Here is a 19,986-nt window from a genome sequence, read left to right as displayed (position 1 = left end):
TTGTATTTATAACATAGGTTAAACACGCTTCCGGTACATCAGAGAAATCCAATGCTTGTGGTCTGTTGCTCAAAAACAAAATAAGCGGAGAATCTGAGGATGTACCTATGCATGTTTAAAATGTTCTGATTTTTAAAATTTAGATTACTTCATATAATCAATAGTGTTTGGTTTGAATTTGCATGCCCTGCTTTCGCATGCGGGTCCGACAGAGCACCTGGTTTACACACCTCACCGCACACCTCCGAAGCCTGATCAGAGCCTGGACTGCGGATCATACTACACACTTTTACCAATAATGTATTTTCTGTTCACGTCTACCATTATGGCCGTTCTTATCCCGTTTTATTTACTGCTTCGTGTTGCCGTTTTATTTTATTTTTTATCCTTGTTTTATTATATCTTACTGTTATATATTACTGTACTTTTTTGTACACTACGAGCACTTGATTTTTGCTTTTTTGGGACAATAACGTTTACATTGACCTTTATAGTGCTCTCTTTTCATTTATTATGTTTTTAACTTTGTGTGACTTTCTTCATGTAATTTTTTTTGCTTTGCTGCACGTGTGTGCGTGCGTTTGTGACGTCATAAATGTAATTTCCGCCTGAGTGCCACAAAATGACGCAGAATAACCCATTCATAACAGAACTTCAGGAAGCGTGCGTTGTTGCCATTCTTCGCATTCTGGCTAGGCTTCTTAAGGCCAATAAGAAAAAGACTAATTTAGACCGGGCTGCAACATAACATCTGACGTGGTCCTCATAGAAGAGGCTCCGGAAAGTACCTTTCTTTCCATTCACACAAATGTCACTCGACGCGCCGTAAAAACCGCAAAACCACAGGCGGGTTAAATGGATCTGATGAAAAACACGCTTTCAACGTGCAAAAATGCCAAGTTACTTACACATGCAAAGCACTGTCTATAAGTCATTCATTCAAAGTGGGAAAATCTAGGCCTGCCATCAAAAGTATTGAAAATAAAACTATGCCAAGTTACTGTACATGAAATATTGGCAATTTCAACTCACACAAATTAAACAAGCTGTATTCCAAAGCAATGCCACTCAGTGTTTCTTCAAGTCTGAGGCAGCGTATTTAAATACTCATTTAGCCCCAGACAGACAGCACACGCAAGTTTCACTAAGTACAAAAGGTCATTGAGGCCATTTTATGTATGTGAGGTGAATCTTTCTTTTTTTCCTTCCTTTTTTTTTTTTAAAGTAGGGAGATTGCCTTCCTCTCTGTCTGGTCCTAATCAAAAACAGACCTATGCTCACACCAGACAGTCGCTGTAAAGAGGGCACATGCTCCCACAGCAACTTTTTTCTGTTATATTTTCTCCCAGTTTTGATTGACAGCTGTCTACACAAGCTCAGCTTGTGTCTGAAACCTCTGTCAAGTGAAAAGATCCCAGAAAGAAAAACTCTCCTCTGAAAACCGTCCACCACAGGTTTGTTCCTCTACAGTCCAGCAGTGAAACTCACACGCAGGTGACCAGGTACAGCACAGGTGACCAGGTACAGACGGCACAGGTGACCAGGTACAGACGGCACAAGTGTGTTCAGGGCAGGAGCTGGACTGGCCTGCTGCCCAGGCTACACAGTGTGATATAACTGTGACGTTTGGATTCAGTAACAACGTGTGTTTATGCTTTGTGCATTGCCTCATTTCATATACTGATAAAGATTTAAGAACCAAATGCTGGAAGCTGATGGGCTTCAGCAGAGAAACTGAGTGCATTAACCCTTCCCTTTGGCTTCAAGGATGTGTTAATAAATACAGAAACCATATCCTCTTGGGTGACCTGGTTGAAACCTGGTGCTGCTTCATTAACAGTGAGAAAGAGTTTCAGTGCTGCTTCATTAGCACTGAGAAAGAGTTTCAGTGCTGCTTCATTAGCACTGAGAAAGAGTTTCAGTGCTGCTTCATTAGCACTGGTATATAGGTATGTGGTATATAAGGGTATATAGGCATGTGATATATAAGGGTATAGAGGTGTGTGGTATATAAGGGTATAGAGGTGTGTGGTATATAAGGGTATATAGGTATGTGGTATATATGGGTATGTAGGTATGTGGTATATAAGGGTATATAGGTGTGTGGTATATAATGGTATATAGACATGTGGTATATAAGGGTATATAGGTATGTGGTACTTAATGGTATATAGGTATGTGGTATATAAGGGTATATAGGTGTGTGGTATATGATGGTATATAGCTATATTTCTGTCATGTACTTGTGATGAACAAGAGAGAAACTTTAGTTGTGCATCCCCTCAGAAATCAGCAGTGTGTGATTCTGAGTGAGATTTGGAGAAGGTCGTTTGCACACGCATCCTCCACACATCCTTCACTCTAATAGGACTGCCGAGCCGGGGACACGCAGCCAATCAGCTACAGTCCTTCGCTGTGCGGATGAGAGATGGTATTTCCACGGTTCGGAGATAATTCAAGGCAGAGAAAAAACTTGCAAAACAAGATCCTGATTTCAGCTTTAAATAGAAAACTGAATCAGAGTCTCAGGAAACTGAGCTTCATTTTATTAAAATACGGACTGGATTGTGAAAACAAAATAAGTCTAATTTACTCCAAATAAATTCATGCAGGCATTTGAATCACTGTACAGATAGAAGGATAGAGGATTGGTTTTTCTGGTAGATACATAACTGCACTTGTGAAAATGTAATAATTACATGTATGAGATCTAAAGCACAACACAGGCCCTGCTGTACAAGGAGACAGAACAAAGTCTAAAGGTCTTGGGTTCGAATCTCGGCTTGGGCCTTTCTGTATGGAGTTTGCATGTTCTCCCTGTGTCCGTGTGGGTTTCCTCTGGGTACTCCAGTTTCCTCCCACAGTCTGAAGAAATGCAGGTTAGGCTAATTGGAGACTCTAAATTACCCATAGGTATGAGTGTGTGAGTGAATGGTGTGTGTGCCCTGCGATAGATTGGCAGCCTTTCCAGGATGTATTCCTGCCTCTCGCCCAATGCATGCTGGGATAGGCTCCAGCACCCCCTGCGACACTGCTCAGCATAAGCGGGTATAGATAATGGATGGATGGATTGCCAAAAAGGACCTTCAAATCATTCAGCATTGACTGTTTTAAGGGAGCATGGCATTGCTCTTCACGTTTCTTATCTTGTTGTAGAGACAGCACGCTTCTCAGTCATTTCCATTCCTGCATGTCACTCACCAGCTCCGCTACCACCATTCCACAGAAGAACACACGTGTTACGCTAAAGGGCTTCCTGAGTGAGAGCTTGTGTGTTACGCTAAAGGGCTTCCTGAGTGAGAGCTTGTGTGTTACGCTAAAGGGCTTCCTGAGCTAGAGCTTGTGTGTTACGCTAAAGGGCTTCCTGAGCTAGAGCTTGTGTGTTACGCTAAAGGGCTTCCTGAGTGAGAGCTTGTGTGTTACGCTAAAGGGCTTCCTGAGTGAGAGCTTGTGTGTTACGCTAAAGGGCTTCCTGAGTGAGAGCTTGTGTGTTACGCTAAAGGGCTTCCTGAGTGAGAGCTTGTGTGTTACGCTAAAGGGCTTCCTGAGTGAGAGCTTGTGTGTTACGCTGAAGGGCTTTCTGAGCTAGAGCTTGTGTGTTACGCTAAAGGGCTTCCTGAGTGAGAGCTTGTGTGTTACGCTAAAGGGCTTCCTGAGTGAGAGCTTGTGTGTTACACTGAAGGGCTTCCTGAATGAGAGCTTGTGTGTTACGCTGAAGGGCTTCCTGAAGGAGATTTAGCTCTCTGGAAGTACCAGCCCCGCTGCTCTTTTTGAAGAGCCTGAAATGCTGTTCCAGACCGATGCCGTACAGGTGGAACTCTCACTGGTACTTCCAGCTGTAGAGCTCCCTGGCCAGGTCCTCTCACAGGAAACAGCATGCATCATGGACCTGCCACTGATGCTGATGTCACCAGCGCTGACACATTTCATAACATATTGCCATGGCAACAGTAGAGACCCCTGTACCATATGCATCTGAGGGAAGCATCAAGCCACTGCAGGCATAGCTGGAGTAGAACCCGCAGCCCTCACCATCTGCATGTACATGTACATAATTTACTACTGAGCTAAAGGCAAAGGGACCAGAAACCACAGACGTGCCTGAACACAGATCTGTGAACACACACAGAGCCCTGAACACACACAACCCTGAACACAGAGCCCTGAACACACACAGAACCCTGAACACAGAGCCCTGAACACACACACAACCCTGAACACAGATCTGTGAACACACACAGAACCCTGAACACAGAGCCCTGAACACACACACAACCCTGAACACAAAGAGCCCTTATCTGCATTCTAGCCCGTCACAGTCATGGAGTCAGCCAAAAACAGCGATTATTGTGAATTTGAGGAAAACTTTTTTTACTGGCCAGAGTACTGAACATCACAGCTCACCCAAACACACTCAACCACCTCTAATGGGCCAGCGTACTGAACATCACAGCTCACCCACTACCTCTAATGGGCCAGCGTACTGAACATCACAGCTCAACCACTACCTCTAATGGGCCAGCGTACTGAACATCACAGCTCAACCACTACCTCTAATGGGCCAGCGTACTGAACATCATAGCTCAACCACTACCTCTAATGGGCCAGTGTACTGAACATCACAGCTCACCCAAACACACTCAACCACCTCTAATGGGCCAGCGTACTGAACATCACAGCTCACCCAAACACACTCAACCACCTCTAATGGGCAAATAATCTGCAAAGGTCAGGTAGAGCTGAGCCTGAGCTGATTAAATGCCACAACATTAAATGTAAATGCTTTTCCTCCGTGTCAATTACTGACTCATGCAGGGAATGTGCCACTTTTTATTGGTGGTAATTATGACATAAAGGAGCTGGAAATTATGGCTGGTCCTTTTGAAAAGTTCAGGGCCTGCAGGGACATTAAAAATCCTGTTTCTGTGCTGAAACGCACGCATGTGAACAGATCATTTCATTTCAGTGCAGAATGCAGAAGAAGATTGAGCCCCACTGCACACAGACCTACAGGAAGCACATTCACAGCCATGTGTGTGAAGCTCCAGTATTACTCTATCATTCACAGATACACTGTGTGCATAAATCACCACAGTATTACTCTGTCATTCACAGATACACTGTGCATACATCACAGCAGTATTACTGTCACTCACAGATACACTGTGTGCATAAATCACAGTAGTATTACTGTCACTCACAGATACACTGTGTGCATAAATCACAGCAGTATTATTGACACTCACAGATACACTGTGTGCATAAATCACAGCAGTATTACTGTCACTCACAGATACACTGTGTGCATAAATCACAGCAGTATTACCGTCACTCACAGATACACTGTGTGCATAAATCACAGCAGTATTACCGTCACTCACAGATACACTGTGTGCATAAATCACAGCAGTATTACTGTCACTCACAGATACACTGTGTGCATAAATCACAGCAGTATTACTGACACTCACATAGGAAAAGGATCATATCCCATCCATGTGTGTGTGTGTGTGGTGCATGCGTGCGTGGATGTGTGTGTGGTGCTTGCGTGCGTGTATGTGTGTGTGTGTGTCTGTGTGTGTGGTGCATGCGTGTGTGCCTGTGTGTGTGTGGTGCATGCGTGTGTGTATGTGTGTGTGTGTGTGGTGCTTGCGTGCGTGCATGTGTGTGTATGTGTGTGTGTGTGTGGTGCTTGCGTGCGTGCATGTGTGTGTGTGTGTATGTATGTGTGTGTGTGTGTGTGTGTGTGTATGTGTGTGTGCGATGTTAAAGGGGAACTGTAAAGGCTATTATATAAATTGACTGATAAAGGGAGAACAGAGGGAGAAGTAGAAAAGGTAAAAACAAAGAGATAATGACAGGAATATTTGTATGGATTCAAAATTTTATCAAATGTCTTCAGAAATGTTCTTGTCCAGCAACCTCAAAGTGCTGAAGGCAAAAGCAAACGAGCCCTGCATTGAGTCACCTTTAATGATCAGGAATGAGCCAATTACAGCGGCATAATTGAGTCTGTTTCCTGCCGCCTGGTTCTGAAGAGGGGCTCAGTAATGAGGGCAGCAGAGGAGCCTGGGGACAGGAGCTCTCCAAGGTGCTGAGACGCAGAGGAACAGAGGAGCCCGGGGACAGGAGCTCTCCAAGGTGCTGAGACGCAGAGGAACAGAGGAGAGCCCGGGGAATAAAACACCCCCATACAGAGGAATGTACGCTAAATTCAGCAGCCTGTGTTTGAGGAATTACCTAATAATCATTTATCAGTCCTTTTCTGGCACTAACTTATTTTAACCTAACCTGCTGAATTACAGTGTAACTCTGCTGAATCACAGAGTAACCCCACTGAATCACAGAGTAACCCCCCTAAATCACAGAGTAACCCCACTGAATTATATAGTAACCCCACTAAATCATAAAGTAACTGCAGAATCACAGAGATGAGGGAGAGTAACCATGCTATATTAGAGATATTTGCTGAATTACAGAGATGAGGGAGAGTTCCACTCTCTGCCCTGTCCATCACACAGGCCACACCGGGGAAGCCTTTCCTCTGGCCGTCCACAGCGGCAGATCCTGGTGTACATCAGTAACACGCATCGCTGGGTGTTATTCCCAGAATCCTCCCTGCCGTGCCTGCTAGTTCTACTTTTCATCTGGCCCACATGGAAAAAAAAGCCCAATGCATCCACAGCTGTTATTTCACTTGATTATTTTTCTATATTACAGTTCCAGCAGGATCACAGACCTGTCATCACGGCGATGCTTCCTTTCAATATTCCCATTTATTTCCAATTACTGCCTCCAGATGTGTTCACTTCACACACAAGCAGCTGCCCAGTTTCTTCCTCCCTACACTTATTGATCAAATTGAATCCGCTAAACCCAGACTGTACGCTTTCATCAAAAACAATCACGTTGTGCCGTTTGCCTTTTTATATATTTTTTCCTCGTGTGGAAGAAAACACACAAACAAATAAGACAATCTCACTTCTTTTATTCTCATACGCAAAATGTAATTATTCTGCAAACTATAATTTTAAAAAGTCATACAGTTCTGTTTTTTAATAAAAGCAGATGGAGGGGTCCTACTCCGTGCAAACAGGAGACCCCTGTGCAGAGCAAGGAGGGGCTCCCCAGATTCCAGGAAAAGGGGTACAGCAGGGCTCATTCCTGGGTCATATGCTTTTTAATTAGAGCACACAGGTCATGTAGAATATGTATAAACAAAGCTTTCTCCTTAAAATATGCTTTGCAACTATGTATTATTATTTTCGATTAATGTGGCAGGACAGGGTGGGGTGGGACAGGGCAGGGCAGTGCAGGGGAGAGAAAATTTCTTACAGAAACTTACAGAACATTGAGCCTCCAGCAGCTCACAGAGCTTCAGAGACGTTAAAGAGCTCAGACATTAGAGAGGGGGAGGTGATGACATCACCAGGAAGAGGAAGCGCTGCAGGTCGGTGTGCTCTGGGCGCATGGTGCGCCCCCCCATCCTCCACAGGGACCCATAACCCCCGCTCATTCAGGCAAAACAACGCAAAAGCGTTTCCTGGGCCTGGCGCTGCGGCCGGACTCTGCTTCACATCATCAGTCAATTACTCCGGCTCCTTTCCTCTCAGCTTCAGAGTAATCCCTTTCATTTGGGCAGCGATTGCATTAGCACTGTCCGCGCTCCGCTGCTCAGGGACTGCGGAAGAAATAACTGCGCATATGCACTGAAATAACTGCGTATATGCACTGAAATAACTGCGCATATGCACTGAAATAACTGCACTGAAATAACTGCGTATATGCACTGAAATAACTGCGCATATGCACTGAAATAACTGCGTATATGCACTGAAATAGCTGCGCATATGCACTGAAATAACTGCGCATATGCACTGAAATAACTGCATACAGTATATGTGATGCACGTAGGGAAACACCACTGTATCAGTGTAAAATAAAAAACCATATAATAAGGAGTTTATTTACATTCTGTCAAAATGAACCTGGACACACAACCACTTCCCAATGAGAAATTGCACATCCAGAAAAACAAGACCTGTAGTTTTAAAGCTGTCTAATAAGATGTAGGACAAAACTGCATTTACATAAGTTGTGACACTCAATACATTATAAGTACTGTATACATGATGAATATTTACAGAACAGCATTTAAGAATATTTATTAATGAATGTTTTCCCTGTGTTGTGGGTATGGTTTATGTTTAAACTGACATACGCTGCCACTTCCTCCAATCAGTTCTCAGAAGGAGAAAAAGTTCAGCGGTTGAGTCACTGTGATGCTCCGGAAAAGGTCAGTTTATCCAGGAAGTCTGGCCGTTCTGAGATCAAGGCCATGACTGCATCGCCGTGGGGACGAACGCTAACCAGACAGAAAGAAGGGCTGGAATCACGGCGCACAGAGATTTTCTTAGGAAGGGATGTCCAATAATTTCACTGTCACTTTTCTCTTCACTTCAAAAGCTGGTTTCACCCAAACTCCATCTCCTACATTGGACAGGCATTTCTGGTTGAAGCGTATAATTTTACCTGACATTCGGCTCATTCTCTAAGCTCTAAGCTTGGAAACGCTGTCCCCAGACCAACATAGTGAGATTACCCACGGCGTAATCTTGGGCTGGAGTGAAAATACCCCATCCCAAATCTTCCTGTCTGATTTACTGAGATTCTCTCCTCTAACAGATGAGAAAAATAAAAAGCGCGTCCTGCATATATGGCCGGATATGGTTGTCTAGCTAAAATATACATTTATTATAATCACAAATTTATAGTGTAAAAATAATTGTATAAATATAGTGTAAAAAGAAAGTGTACATGAAAACCCCAGAGTAAATGTTTCAGCTACTACATGCTTACTTCAGTGCTCCTCCAACAGAAGACATCGTGAGTAAAACCTAATAAGCTGCCTCTTCAGTTCGAAGAAAACATAACATAACTGTAAGAGGCCATGAAGTCTTCTGTAATATTCCCTCCGTGAACAGAAATATTTCCCATGGCACATTGCTTTCCACGTGTTTTAAAAGTTATGGAACTTACGGATGTACTTATTCTTAATACTGGAATTGGCTTCATTTGTGTTTGTGCAGGATGAGTCATCATCGCACATGATATTCAACATCACATTATGAACAGACACCTAAATTCAACATGGGCTCTTTCCATAAGAAAAACGTTACCGGCGAGCCAATGACGAACGCATCCATCCCAACGGGACATGTCATGACGTATCTCGGCTGGTCAAATCTGATTACCTTCCTGCCATTTTTAATGTGCTCAGGTGTATAAAACCGCGGGCTTTGTAAGTACCCTCGAAAATCGAAAGACAGGCGTAAAACCGTTGGTAGCTTTCAAAAATCAACAGAAAGGTACGACTGCCCCAGCAGGATACCTATTTAAGCGGAGTTAAATAGCGTAAAAAAACCGAGCTATCAGGACTTCGGACAGCTCCCGCGACCGACGCTCATTGGAATTTCACCAAAGCGCATGTAAGATCTTTTCCAGTTTATTTTGAATATTCTTCGAAAGACAGTACCTTACAGTACTTCGAAATGTTACCTTACCAATTCGATTTACGTAACTCTTGTTATGTTAATGTTTTATTTCAGCAAATACAGTATGGAAATAACCATACTTTTGATAATGCAAAGGGCTGACCATTTTTGTCAGATGTCCATGCGATACCTGCTTCAAAGCGCGCTCACCTGCGCGGCTCAACCCTCCCATAACTCAGAGGGTCACCGCAGAATGCTCTGTTACAGTGAGGACGAATTCCAACCGTAATAATATATACTGAACCACAATTTATTAAAGATGAATAACGTCACCGTTAAATTTTGAAACATTTGATGATACGTAGAAAATTATCAAATTTATTTTCAATGTAAAACGGCTATTGGATGATTATAATGCTTTCATATGCCTCCAATAAATGCTTATAAAACGGGCAGTAGAGTTATTCTATTGTCATTAGGTAGAGGAATGCAAGATTAAACGCTAATGAGGCCACCTCTGTCTGCAGATAATAAATTATGTTACAACGGAACGGGTCCCAGCTCCTGCTGGCGATAGCCCTGTGCAGTGCGTTTTACTCGAGAACTGCGGGTCTGCCAGCGATCGGACCACATTCATCAGCAAGGTAGGAACTTTTTCATCAAGATTAATTTTTAGAAATCAGTGTGGTCCAAATCGTACCCCTCCCTCCAAGAAATACGTTTTGAATTAATGCTGTATTTTACATCACAATTTGAACAGCTTACAAATCATTTTTGATAAAATTAATTGCAGTCCAGTTCTATACAGGGGTCCTACTTGTGGTATCAGTTTCAACTGCATGCACTTTGTAATAATGTAACTTTAAATTTTTTGTATTCCTTCAACGATTATCAATTGGATAATAATTTAGTTCTATTAAACTGCTTGTATAAATTAATTATGAGAAGTATTTTCCTTTCAACTGTTGTCTTACGCGTAGTTTATCATTTCTTATTCGCATGGAAATGCAATACAACGCTCGATCTGTAGGTTGGGAAACATCGATGGAGATAACGAGAACAACTGGACAAAGAGCTCATCCGATTCACTCCCAGAAAATTACAAACTTTACTATGAATTATCTGACATAATAGCGAGGTAAGTCTTTACACCATTGGCTTTTCGTACGACACGTTATTGCTTGTCGAGGTTTGTAGTTCTTGCAGTAGGCTACCGAAGTACAATATTGGTCAGAACTAATTTAAACATTAAAAGTGCAAATGTTCTCCAAATAAATGTTTAAAGACAATGTTTGCCTCGTGCTTTACGCTTAAAATTACAAAAGCACAGTCAATTATTATTTACGTCAACAGTAGCCTATCACACGAGATTAACAGACACGCGTTTGACTTTAACCATTTACGGAGGTTTGCTATATTTTGATTTCAGTGTTTGGTCTGTTTTCAAAGACGAAAATGTAGTTTCTCTTAACACGTAGCCTACTCTGGTTTATTTACTTTAAGGCCCACAAGACATGCAGACGGTCTCTTTACAAGCGGATACAGCAAACTTCTGGGGCAAATTTCCGCCAGACGGTACCTAGATTCTTTGATCGGAAAGCGAGTCAGGTAAAATTGGGATTTAAATATTTTAAATGCATGGTCTTGTGTAATTGAATGTTTTCGAAACAGAACCACTGCTTATTATCGTGTCTTCAAATGCTATTTGGGGTGGAAAAATCTAAATTTTCCGTCCGAACGTATTTAATGTATTTTAAAACACTCCCCTAAAATTCTATTTCAGTCAGGCGTTTTTGTTCCAATCTATTTTATTACAAAATGATTACTGTACGTATTATTCTAATAGTATATATTTTCTACTAATTTATGATACAAACAGAGTAAAACTAAGCCAGTGGATGTTGCATTGGTACTTATTTCAAATGGGGTCACTGATAACATTAAAAACTATTTTCAAATACATCAAAAATTTAAATTCTAAATTCAAAACACAGGTTTTCAAAGGCTTACACGAAAAAAATATTTAACATTTGTATTTGTAAATACTTCCAACAGATCTGAATGTATTTGCTTCATTTATATCCATTTTAGAGACTGTTCTTTGATATTGAATAACAGTATATGCTGGGCATTGTGACAGTCTAGAAAAGTTCCAGATTCCATAGTTTTACCTGAACTTTGATGTACACATAAATATGAGTCAGTCTGCCTCCATCCTTACTCTCACATAAGCGAGACCTTTCTGTCCTGATTAGCATGAAGGAAATGCTTTACACACCCAGTTTCCACTTCAGATGAAGAGGTTTGGTCCCTAATCTATCTATCTGATCCTGGACCACCTCTGGTTTCTGTTCCACCTAAACCCCTAATTATATAATTTACAGTGGATCAGTTATATTCTGCTTAAATTTCCTCTGTATCCCAGACTCAAGAAAAAGACTGAATATCTGATTGATGCTGCTTCCAGAGCAGAAACGCCTCTCGCTGCCATAGAAACCGGTTTGAACATATGTAACGGCAGATATCTGAAGAGCAGTTTTTAAACGAACAGAACAGAACACACACTGTTGGTCTTTGTGCCATTGGTTGAATGCGTGTTGACCTTTTACACAGTGCTAAAACAACACTGACCCCATTTTAAAAACTAAAATAGTTTTTAGTACATTTGACCCCTATTGGGCTCTTATAAGCTGTTGAAATCAACACTTTACTATATATGGATGACCTTACATGTGGACCTTTGATGACATCATGTGTTGACCTTTTCAGTGATGACATCACGGAGGAGCAGGCTCCAGCCAAGCGGCACTCTGACGCTGTTTTCACAGACAACTACAGCCGCTTCCGCAAACAGATGGCCGTGAAAAAATACCTGGACTCCATGCTGACAGGGAAACGCAGGTGAGCCAGAGCAGCGGGGTCTTAAGGGGGGGGCAGGGCGAAGTTTGGGTGGGGGGGTAGGGCAGGGGGAAGAAACAGTGCGGGGGGGACAGGGGGGGTCGGGGGTGGGGGGCGGGGTAATGGGGGTTGAAACAGGGCAGGACTGCAACATGGTAAATGGACTGCATTTATATAGCGCTTTTATCCAAAGCGCTTTACAATTGATGCCTCTCATTCGCCAGAGCAGTTAGGGGTTAGGTGTCTTGCTCAAGGACACGTCGACATGCCCAGGGCGGGGTTTGAACCGGCAACCCTCCGACTGCCAGACAATCAGTCTTACCTCCTGAGCTATATCGCCCCATACTAGGTACCCACCCTATAATATGCATCATATGAATATATGTATATGATATGCATATCAGTAAAGAAATGGATCTATAAATACATGAGACCCAGAGATTGCAATCAAGGAAGTCAACCTGGATAATGATGATTGCGAAGCAAACAAATAATAATAATAATAATAATAATAATAATCAATCATAAATGACTTTGCCTATAGTTAGTGAGAAGCAGACACATCTCTTCTTGAACACAAGCTGCATTTTTGGTTGCATCACACTTATACTTATAACCTTTCTTTCTCTTCTCCTACAGTCTAGAAGACCCTCCGAATATCGAAGAGGAACACAGGAAGACCAAACCTGCCTTACAGGAAACCTACGATGATGTCACAGGGGACGAGCTAATCAACCAGCTCCCATTGGTGGGTTCACACTTCCTGGATTTGCAATCTTGTACAAATTCCAGAGTTTTTGTAACACAAATCACTGGAAGCTTCAGTGAGGAGCTCCCTGGGGCGGGGCATAAGAGACCAAATAATAATATGATTGGCTAAGAATCCACCTGCACAGGCAGTGCAAGGCCAGTTTGGCCAATCAAGCATATATTGACAAAGTGTGTGTTTTGAAGAGGGCAGGGTTCTATACACCTTCAGCGAATTTGTGAATGTGTACATTGGTTGAGAAACTGGTTACAGTGTAGTGATAGATTCCAATCGGTACAGATTATCATGTGACCCATTCTGTTTTTCAGACACTCTGAAGACCCATCTGGAGGAAGGAAGACTCCATAACTGATTTACCATCCAAACCACACTGCATATCAGTACTACAGCATAACAAATGATTCAGTGTAAAAGACTATGTGTGTGAAACTCGCCTGTTATGCGTATGGTAATGTGCACATTGTACATAATATATTTTATTCTGAGTGGGCTTTAAGGTGTACATAATCACAGATATTGTGTGGGTGGAACTCTGTAAATGAAGCTCAATAAACTCTGATAAGAGACCTGCGCAGGACAGTGCCAGTGTCACAGAGAGGACAACATCAATGCTCATGCATATTCAAATATACTTAAATAAATTATTTACATTTGCATATTCATTTGAAAAACAGACGTTTCTGTTAAATACATATGGCGACTGTAAATCTAATATCCTGAACAATATTATATAGGTTCAACAATGGAGGGAAATTATATCCTGGTAATGTTCTTATACTGTATATTTTTGACTGCAACACGTCAGACAGTGGAATTAAAAATCCCACGCACATACTCGCACACATGCACTCATGCACACATGGACGGGTTATCAACCTTACAGTTCTGTAGTTATCAACAGGAGCAGCTCTAATTAAACTGAGTCATGTCAAACATTTTTGCAAAAGCTGAATGTTGCCATTGAGAAATGTTTTGGGACATTTCCACAATATAGACTTCTGTTTCAAAATGAATGTAACATATAGTTTATGCAGTTAATAAAACAGGTTTATTAGCACCAGGCTACTGAGCATCTCATGTGCATCCTGCAGCTGAAATGATTCCCAGTCTGACTCTGATGTTATAAATTCACTGTACAGATGCGCAGCTGTCTGGCCATTTCCCAAGAGCAGCTCACACAGGCAGTAAAACCGCATGATGAAGTGTATTAAACATACATGTGTCACAGGAGGAGCAGCCAACACTCTCACACACCTCCAAACACAGGAGGGGCTAGGGGCTAGGAGATATGGCCCCGGGCTCGTAGCTAGGAGTTAGGGGCTAGGAGTTAGGGGCTAGAGGCTATGGGCTAGGTGCTAGAAGCTAGGGGCTAGGGGCTAGTAGCTAGGAGTTAGGGGCTAGGAGATATGGCCCTGGGCTAGTAGCTAGGAGTTAGGGGCTAGGAGTTAGGGGCTAGAGGCTAGGAGTTAGGGACTAGAGGCTATGGGCTAGTAGCTAGGAGTTAGGGGCTAGGAGTTAGGGGCTAGAGGCTAGGAGTTAGGGACTAGAGGCTATGGGCTAGTAGCTAGAAGTTACAGGCTACCAGCTAGAGGCTAGGGGCTAGTAGCTAGGTGCTAGAAGCTAGGGGCTAGGGGCTATGGGCTAGTAGCTAGGAGTTAGGGGCTAGGGGCTGGGGGCTGGGGGCAAGGGGCTAGGGGCTAGGGGCTAGGAGACATGGCTAGGGGCCAGGGGCTAGGTGCTAGGAGATAGGAGCTAGGAGATATGGCTAGGTGCTAGGGGTTTTGGGCTAGGAGATAGGGGCTAGGGGTTAGAGGTCAGAGCCTAGGGGCTGGGGGCTAGGGGCTATGGGCTAGTAGCTAGGGGCTATGGGCTAGGAGATATAGCAAGGGGCTAGGGGCTAGAGTAAAAATGTTTTGTGCTTTTAGATTACAAACATAATGAATTTTGACGCATAAACAAAATAAGAAGTTAAGGTACATGTAAATCCTAGAATGAATACAGAAGTGTAAGTGAACATGCTGGTGTATTAGAGAGTGTTTCAGTGTTTATCTGTGAGTCCGGACCAGCCGCATGCCAATGGGTGCATTCTGTACCAACACTGGGGATTTAGGATTTAAGCACACACACTTATGAGTGTTTGTGCATCAGTACCAACCCTCTTATACAAATGTGCTGGCAACCTTTGCATAAGAAGGCACTCACTGTGTCTCTCACCCAGAATGCATTGAGGACGGAGTGTGGCACAGTGGGTAAGGAACTGCGCTTGTAACCGAAAGGTCGCAGGTTCGATTCCCGGGTAAGGACACTGCCGTTGTACCCTTGAGCAAGGTACTTAACCTGCATTGCTTCAGTATATATCCAGCTGTATAAATGGATACAATGTAAAGTGCTATGTAAAACGTTGTGTAAGTCGCTCTGGATAAGAGCGTCTGCTAAATGCCTGTAATGTAATGTAATGTAATGAGTCAGATCAGAGGCTCCGCCCCCCCAATCGTGGTGCCCCCATATTTCCAGGCTGCACCCCTGTGGTTGCTGAGCTCCCCGTGGTACCCCGAGATTTCTAACACCGGTTACATCACTGCTCAACCTGCCGATTATTCTGCAAACAGACAGTTTCTGACTGCAGCTCAAATATTTCTGCTTATGATTTCCAAGGGAAAATCAGTCTGCCACCGTGAAATGAACCTCTGTAATATGGTGGAAATATATGACAATGTATTTCACAGTCACTGTGTGGAATAGCCTGCCAGGTCATGTAGTAGAGGCAGAAGCTCTGGTGATCTAGTTAATAGGTAAACCAAGCACTTTGTATACTTTAGAACCCTTTGTTTACCCTATACCCTGCTACTCCTGCTACAAGCCCAGATATTAGCATTGCCCCCTAATACTTCCCGCTGAGACCTCCTCCTTACTGTAGATTCTACATGGCAGTTCAACTTTCTGAATTTTAAGGCGCAATCTATTCGCAGTTCAACCAAATAAAAAGTTGTGTATGTGACAGCTCGAATTTCTGCCTTGGACTGCGTAATTATGAAGCAGAAGAAAGAAACAATGGCTGAGTATGAATGCACACACTTTATAGTCTACAGCCAGGCCAGCTACACGGATTGCCCATGAGTCTGTCTGTTGGACAGGCATTCCTGCGGAACGCGACGGACGTCAGTGTGCCGCGCCGCGTTTAGCGGGGCTAGCGGGAAACGGTGGGAATGCCGCGGGAAACGGCGGGAATGCCGCGGGAAACGGCGGGAATACCAGCGCTCGCCTCCAGGTCTGTTGCGCAAGACGGTGACATAACGTTTATCTGTGGGATGACATTTATTTAATGCCAACCCCGAGTCTCAGACAATAGCCCGAAAAAATGAGTCTTCTGCCGACAGCAGTCACAAATACACACATCATGGATCATTTTCCACTACAGTCACAAATACACACATCATGGATCATTTTCCACTACAGTCACAAATACACACATCATGGATCATTTTCCACTACAGTCACAAATACACACATCATGGATCATTTTCCACTACAGTCACAAATACACACATCATGGATAATTTCTGGTATTATTTTTGAGGGCAGAATACAAGCAAATAATACAGATGTAAAATATGAAGTATGGTCACTTCTATACATGCAGCATATCATAGGTGTTTGGTGGTGTGTAGTTCGGATTACATCTCAGTCACAAATACTGAATTATTTATAAATTATTTACATATTTAAAATAAATTACATACCTTAAAATTCTATTCCTGCACTTGTATTTCTCATAAAATATTTAGCAGTCCCCAGGGACATGTTCCATTCTCAGGTAATCAAAACAAGATTTTATCATGAGGTTACGGCTCGTCAAACTGTAGGTGACGCTAAATGTGTGTGAAATTATTTTTGCGATGAACGGAACTGAGAATAATATTTATAATTTCTGTGTGACTCTGAAATGGGAACCAATTATCGATCAGCATCATTTGTGACATTTTGATTAAGATTTTAAATGGTTTCCATGTGTACAAGCCCAGCTTCTGTTACGCTCACCACACGTACACACTGGCAGAAAACCCACAACGTGTCTGAGATCTGATACCCTCCATACTGAGACTACCTCTGTAAAATTCAATTCAATAAGCTTTTACAGGGAATGATATGCAATCTGTCATTAGCTTCAACTAATAATTAAAACCCTAACTATTTCTTCACAAACAAGGTTTGGTGAGTTTGCTAATCACTAAACTCCCTAAAATAAGATTGTGAAGAAAGAGTGTAGCTCCTGAATTCATGATCAAATCAAAGTGAGTGATAGATGTAGAATCAATGCAGGCTGCTGTAGGAAGGACACTTCTCTCAAAACTAGGAAAACAGAAAAGCAGATAGACTTAACACCACAAGAGCACCACCAGCTAGGTCTACAGAGCGTGTAGCTCCTGGAACACAACACCAGTAAGACCTACAGAGCCTGTACCCCCTGGAACACAACACCAGTAAGACCTACAGAGCCTGTACCCCCTGGAACACAACACCAGTAAGACCTACAGAGCCTGTACCCCCTGGAACACAACACCAGTAAGACCTACAGAGCCTGTACCCCCTGGAACACAACACCAGTAAGACCTACAGAGCCTGTATCCACTGGAACACAACACCAGTAAGGCTGGAGTTTACTGCAAGGCCACTGGATCTACATGCATTAATTTACTATTTATTATGATACACTTGTTACTGCTATTATTTAATGTATATGTTCTGGACAATCAAAGCAACTGCAACTAGCAGCAGCATACAGCCACAGAACTGAGTACAGCAGACCTTCAGGGAAATAAAAACTGCAGTGTGCAGGAAACTGACACTTTACGTTCGCATTTATTATCTGCAGGTTGGAAGCAGGTTTAATGTCTGCATTGGAAGCAGTTCACAGAATTATTATCACTGCAGAAAGATAATCAGCACTGTAGTGGTTCGCTCCATCTGGAATATGTTCTTGATAATCCCGTCCATCACAAAGATCATGCTCTCAGGGTCTGAGTCTTTGAGGGTCAGGTTTGAGAAACTCTGGCCTTTTCACAGCCAGCAGTAACAGTCAAAGTACCGTTGTACTTCACTATGGCTGTACTTCACCATGGCAACACCATGGCTATACTGCACTACAGAGATCAAAGCCAGCATACAGCATCAGGGTCCAAGGAGGTGCCAAATCTGTTTCGGGATTTCATGCCAACTTCTGTTCTTAATTATCTATTTAGTACAATCATTTAGCAAATGATATGTTAGCTAGTTCATGAACAACAGCTGTGTTCTAACACAAAACATTTTATTGCGGATCTAATTCTCGGTTAAACCAGCAGTACACGGAACCTGCACACTGTACACCCATCCTACAGTCACAGAGCAGGCCAGTCCCTCAGCTGCACAGTAACGGCTGGAGTTTCCTTTCTGACCAACAGGGGGAGCAGAAGGAAATCACAGCACGGTTCTGACATCCAGGGAAACTCATCATTCTGTTTGTCCTCTTGTCTGAACAGAATATGATGAGCTTTCTGTCAGCTGGCTGCAGAATAGCGCACATTCCCAAACATACACATACACACAAATACTCAGATGTGTAACACACTTTACTGAGCTGGGTGAGCTGATGCAGGCCAGCCCTGCTGGAGAACCTCAGAACTGCAGGGGAGAGACCGCCGAGCTCAACACCCTGCTCAACACCCTCCTCCTGTACTCAACACCCTGCTCAACACCCTGCTCCTGTACTCAACACCCTGCTCAACTCCCTCCTCCTGTACTCAACACCCTGCTCAACACCCTGCCCCTGTACTCAACACCCTGCCCCTGTACTCAACACCCTGCTCAACACCCTCCTCCTGTACTCGTGCATTCTCATCTGCTTCTATTTCTCTGAAGCAGGATATTGTGATTTATTAAACATTTTGAAATCTATCTTTGATTTTGTTTTTTGTAAGCTCTGATTATTCTTTTTTATTAAAGAAAAGGTTCAATGAATGAAACTGTTATTATTTTATTATTTCTGGATCATTTCACCAAATGGTTTTTCCCTAAAATGAGTGACTCTTGAGGGCTGGAATTTGCATGATCTGAAGTAGTTTGTGAAACTGAATGATTTCTGACCCCAGAGGAGGGGAATGTCATGTGATGGGGTGGGGGGATTCTAAAAGCACTAAAACAAGAACAGTCACTAAACAATAAAAACACAAAAGTCACTAAAACACAAGTCAGAAAGAGTCAGTAAAAGGAGTAAAGGGAACAGGCACATCTGCATCAGCACATTCTGCCACAGACAGTGAGGGACGAACTTGCTGAGTCCCCATATTCCCTTTAACGAGACTCACAAACCTTTATCCACCAAGGACAGGGCAAACCCACCCGTACGGGACTCACAAACCTTTACCCACGGAGGACAGGGCAAACCCACCCCTACGAGACTCACAAACCTTTACCCACCGAGGACAGGGCAAACCCACCCCTACGGGACTCACAAACCTTTACCCACAGAGGACAGGGCAAACCCAGCACTACGGGACTCACAAACCTTTACCCACAGAGGACAGGGCAAACCCACCCCAACGGGACTCACAAACCTTTACCCACAGAGGACAGGGCAAACCCACCCCTACGGGACTCACAAACCTTTACCCACGGAGGACAGGGCAAACCCAGCGCTACGGACAGCTATCAATAAAGCCCATATTAGGGCTGGGCCCAAAGCCGGTTCCAAAGTCTAGAGCACAGCATGTGGGACCGGCGCATTTGTGAGTTTGGGTAAAAACAGGGGAGGAGTCCATCGCACAGCTCAGCTCAAAGGTCCCCACT

The 19,986-nt window shown here is 43.2% G+C and overlaps 1 protein-coding gene across 1 annotated transcript; it reads left to right on the top strand.

Moving 5' to 3' along the window:
• Positions 1–9,288: 9,288 nt before the first annotated feature.
• LOC118220626 (VIP peptides-like) lies at positions 9,289–14,116 on the top strand. Its single transcript, XM_035404618.1, has 7 exons — positions 9,289–9,488; positions 10,022–10,138; positions 10,525–10,632; positions 10,998–11,102; positions 12,264–12,395; positions 13,032–13,140; positions 13,470–14,116. Exons 2-7 carry the CDS (start codon positions 10,032–10,034, stop codon positions 13,476–13,478), a joined length of 570 nt encoding a protein of 189 aa, XP_035260509.1. The 5' UTR covers positions 9,289–9,488; positions 10,022–10,031; the 3' UTR covers positions 13,479–14,116.
• The last annotated feature ends 5,870 nt before the right edge of the window (positions 14,117–19,986 follow it).

Source organism: Anguilla anguilla, chromosome 2, assembly GCF_013347855.1.
Source record: "Anguilla anguilla isolate fAngAng1 chromosome 2, fAngAng1.pri, whole genome shotgun sequence".
In the NCBI taxonomy this organism is placed as follows: Eukaryota; Metazoa; Chordata; class Actinopteri; order Anguilliformes; family Anguillidae; genus Anguilla; species Anguilla anguilla.
The sequence above is the reverse complement of the archived record's forward strand: the minus strand, read 5'-3'. Positions and strand labels throughout refer to the sequence as shown.

Bases quoted from the DNA above. Each gene is read 5' to 3' on its own strand.
- LOC118220626 (XM_035404618.1), top strand. From the start codon at position 10,032: ATGTTACAACGGAACGGGTCCCAGCTCCTGCTGGCGATAGCCCTGTGC. The intron at 10,633-10,997 runs GTAAGTCTTTAC...ATTTACTTTAAG, and splicing joins TTATCTGACATAATAGCGAG to GCCCACAAGACATGCAGACG. The intron at 11,103-12,263 runs GTAAAATTGGGA...TGACCTTTTCAG, and splicing joins TTGATCGGAAAGCGAGTCAG to TGATGACATCACGGAGGAGC.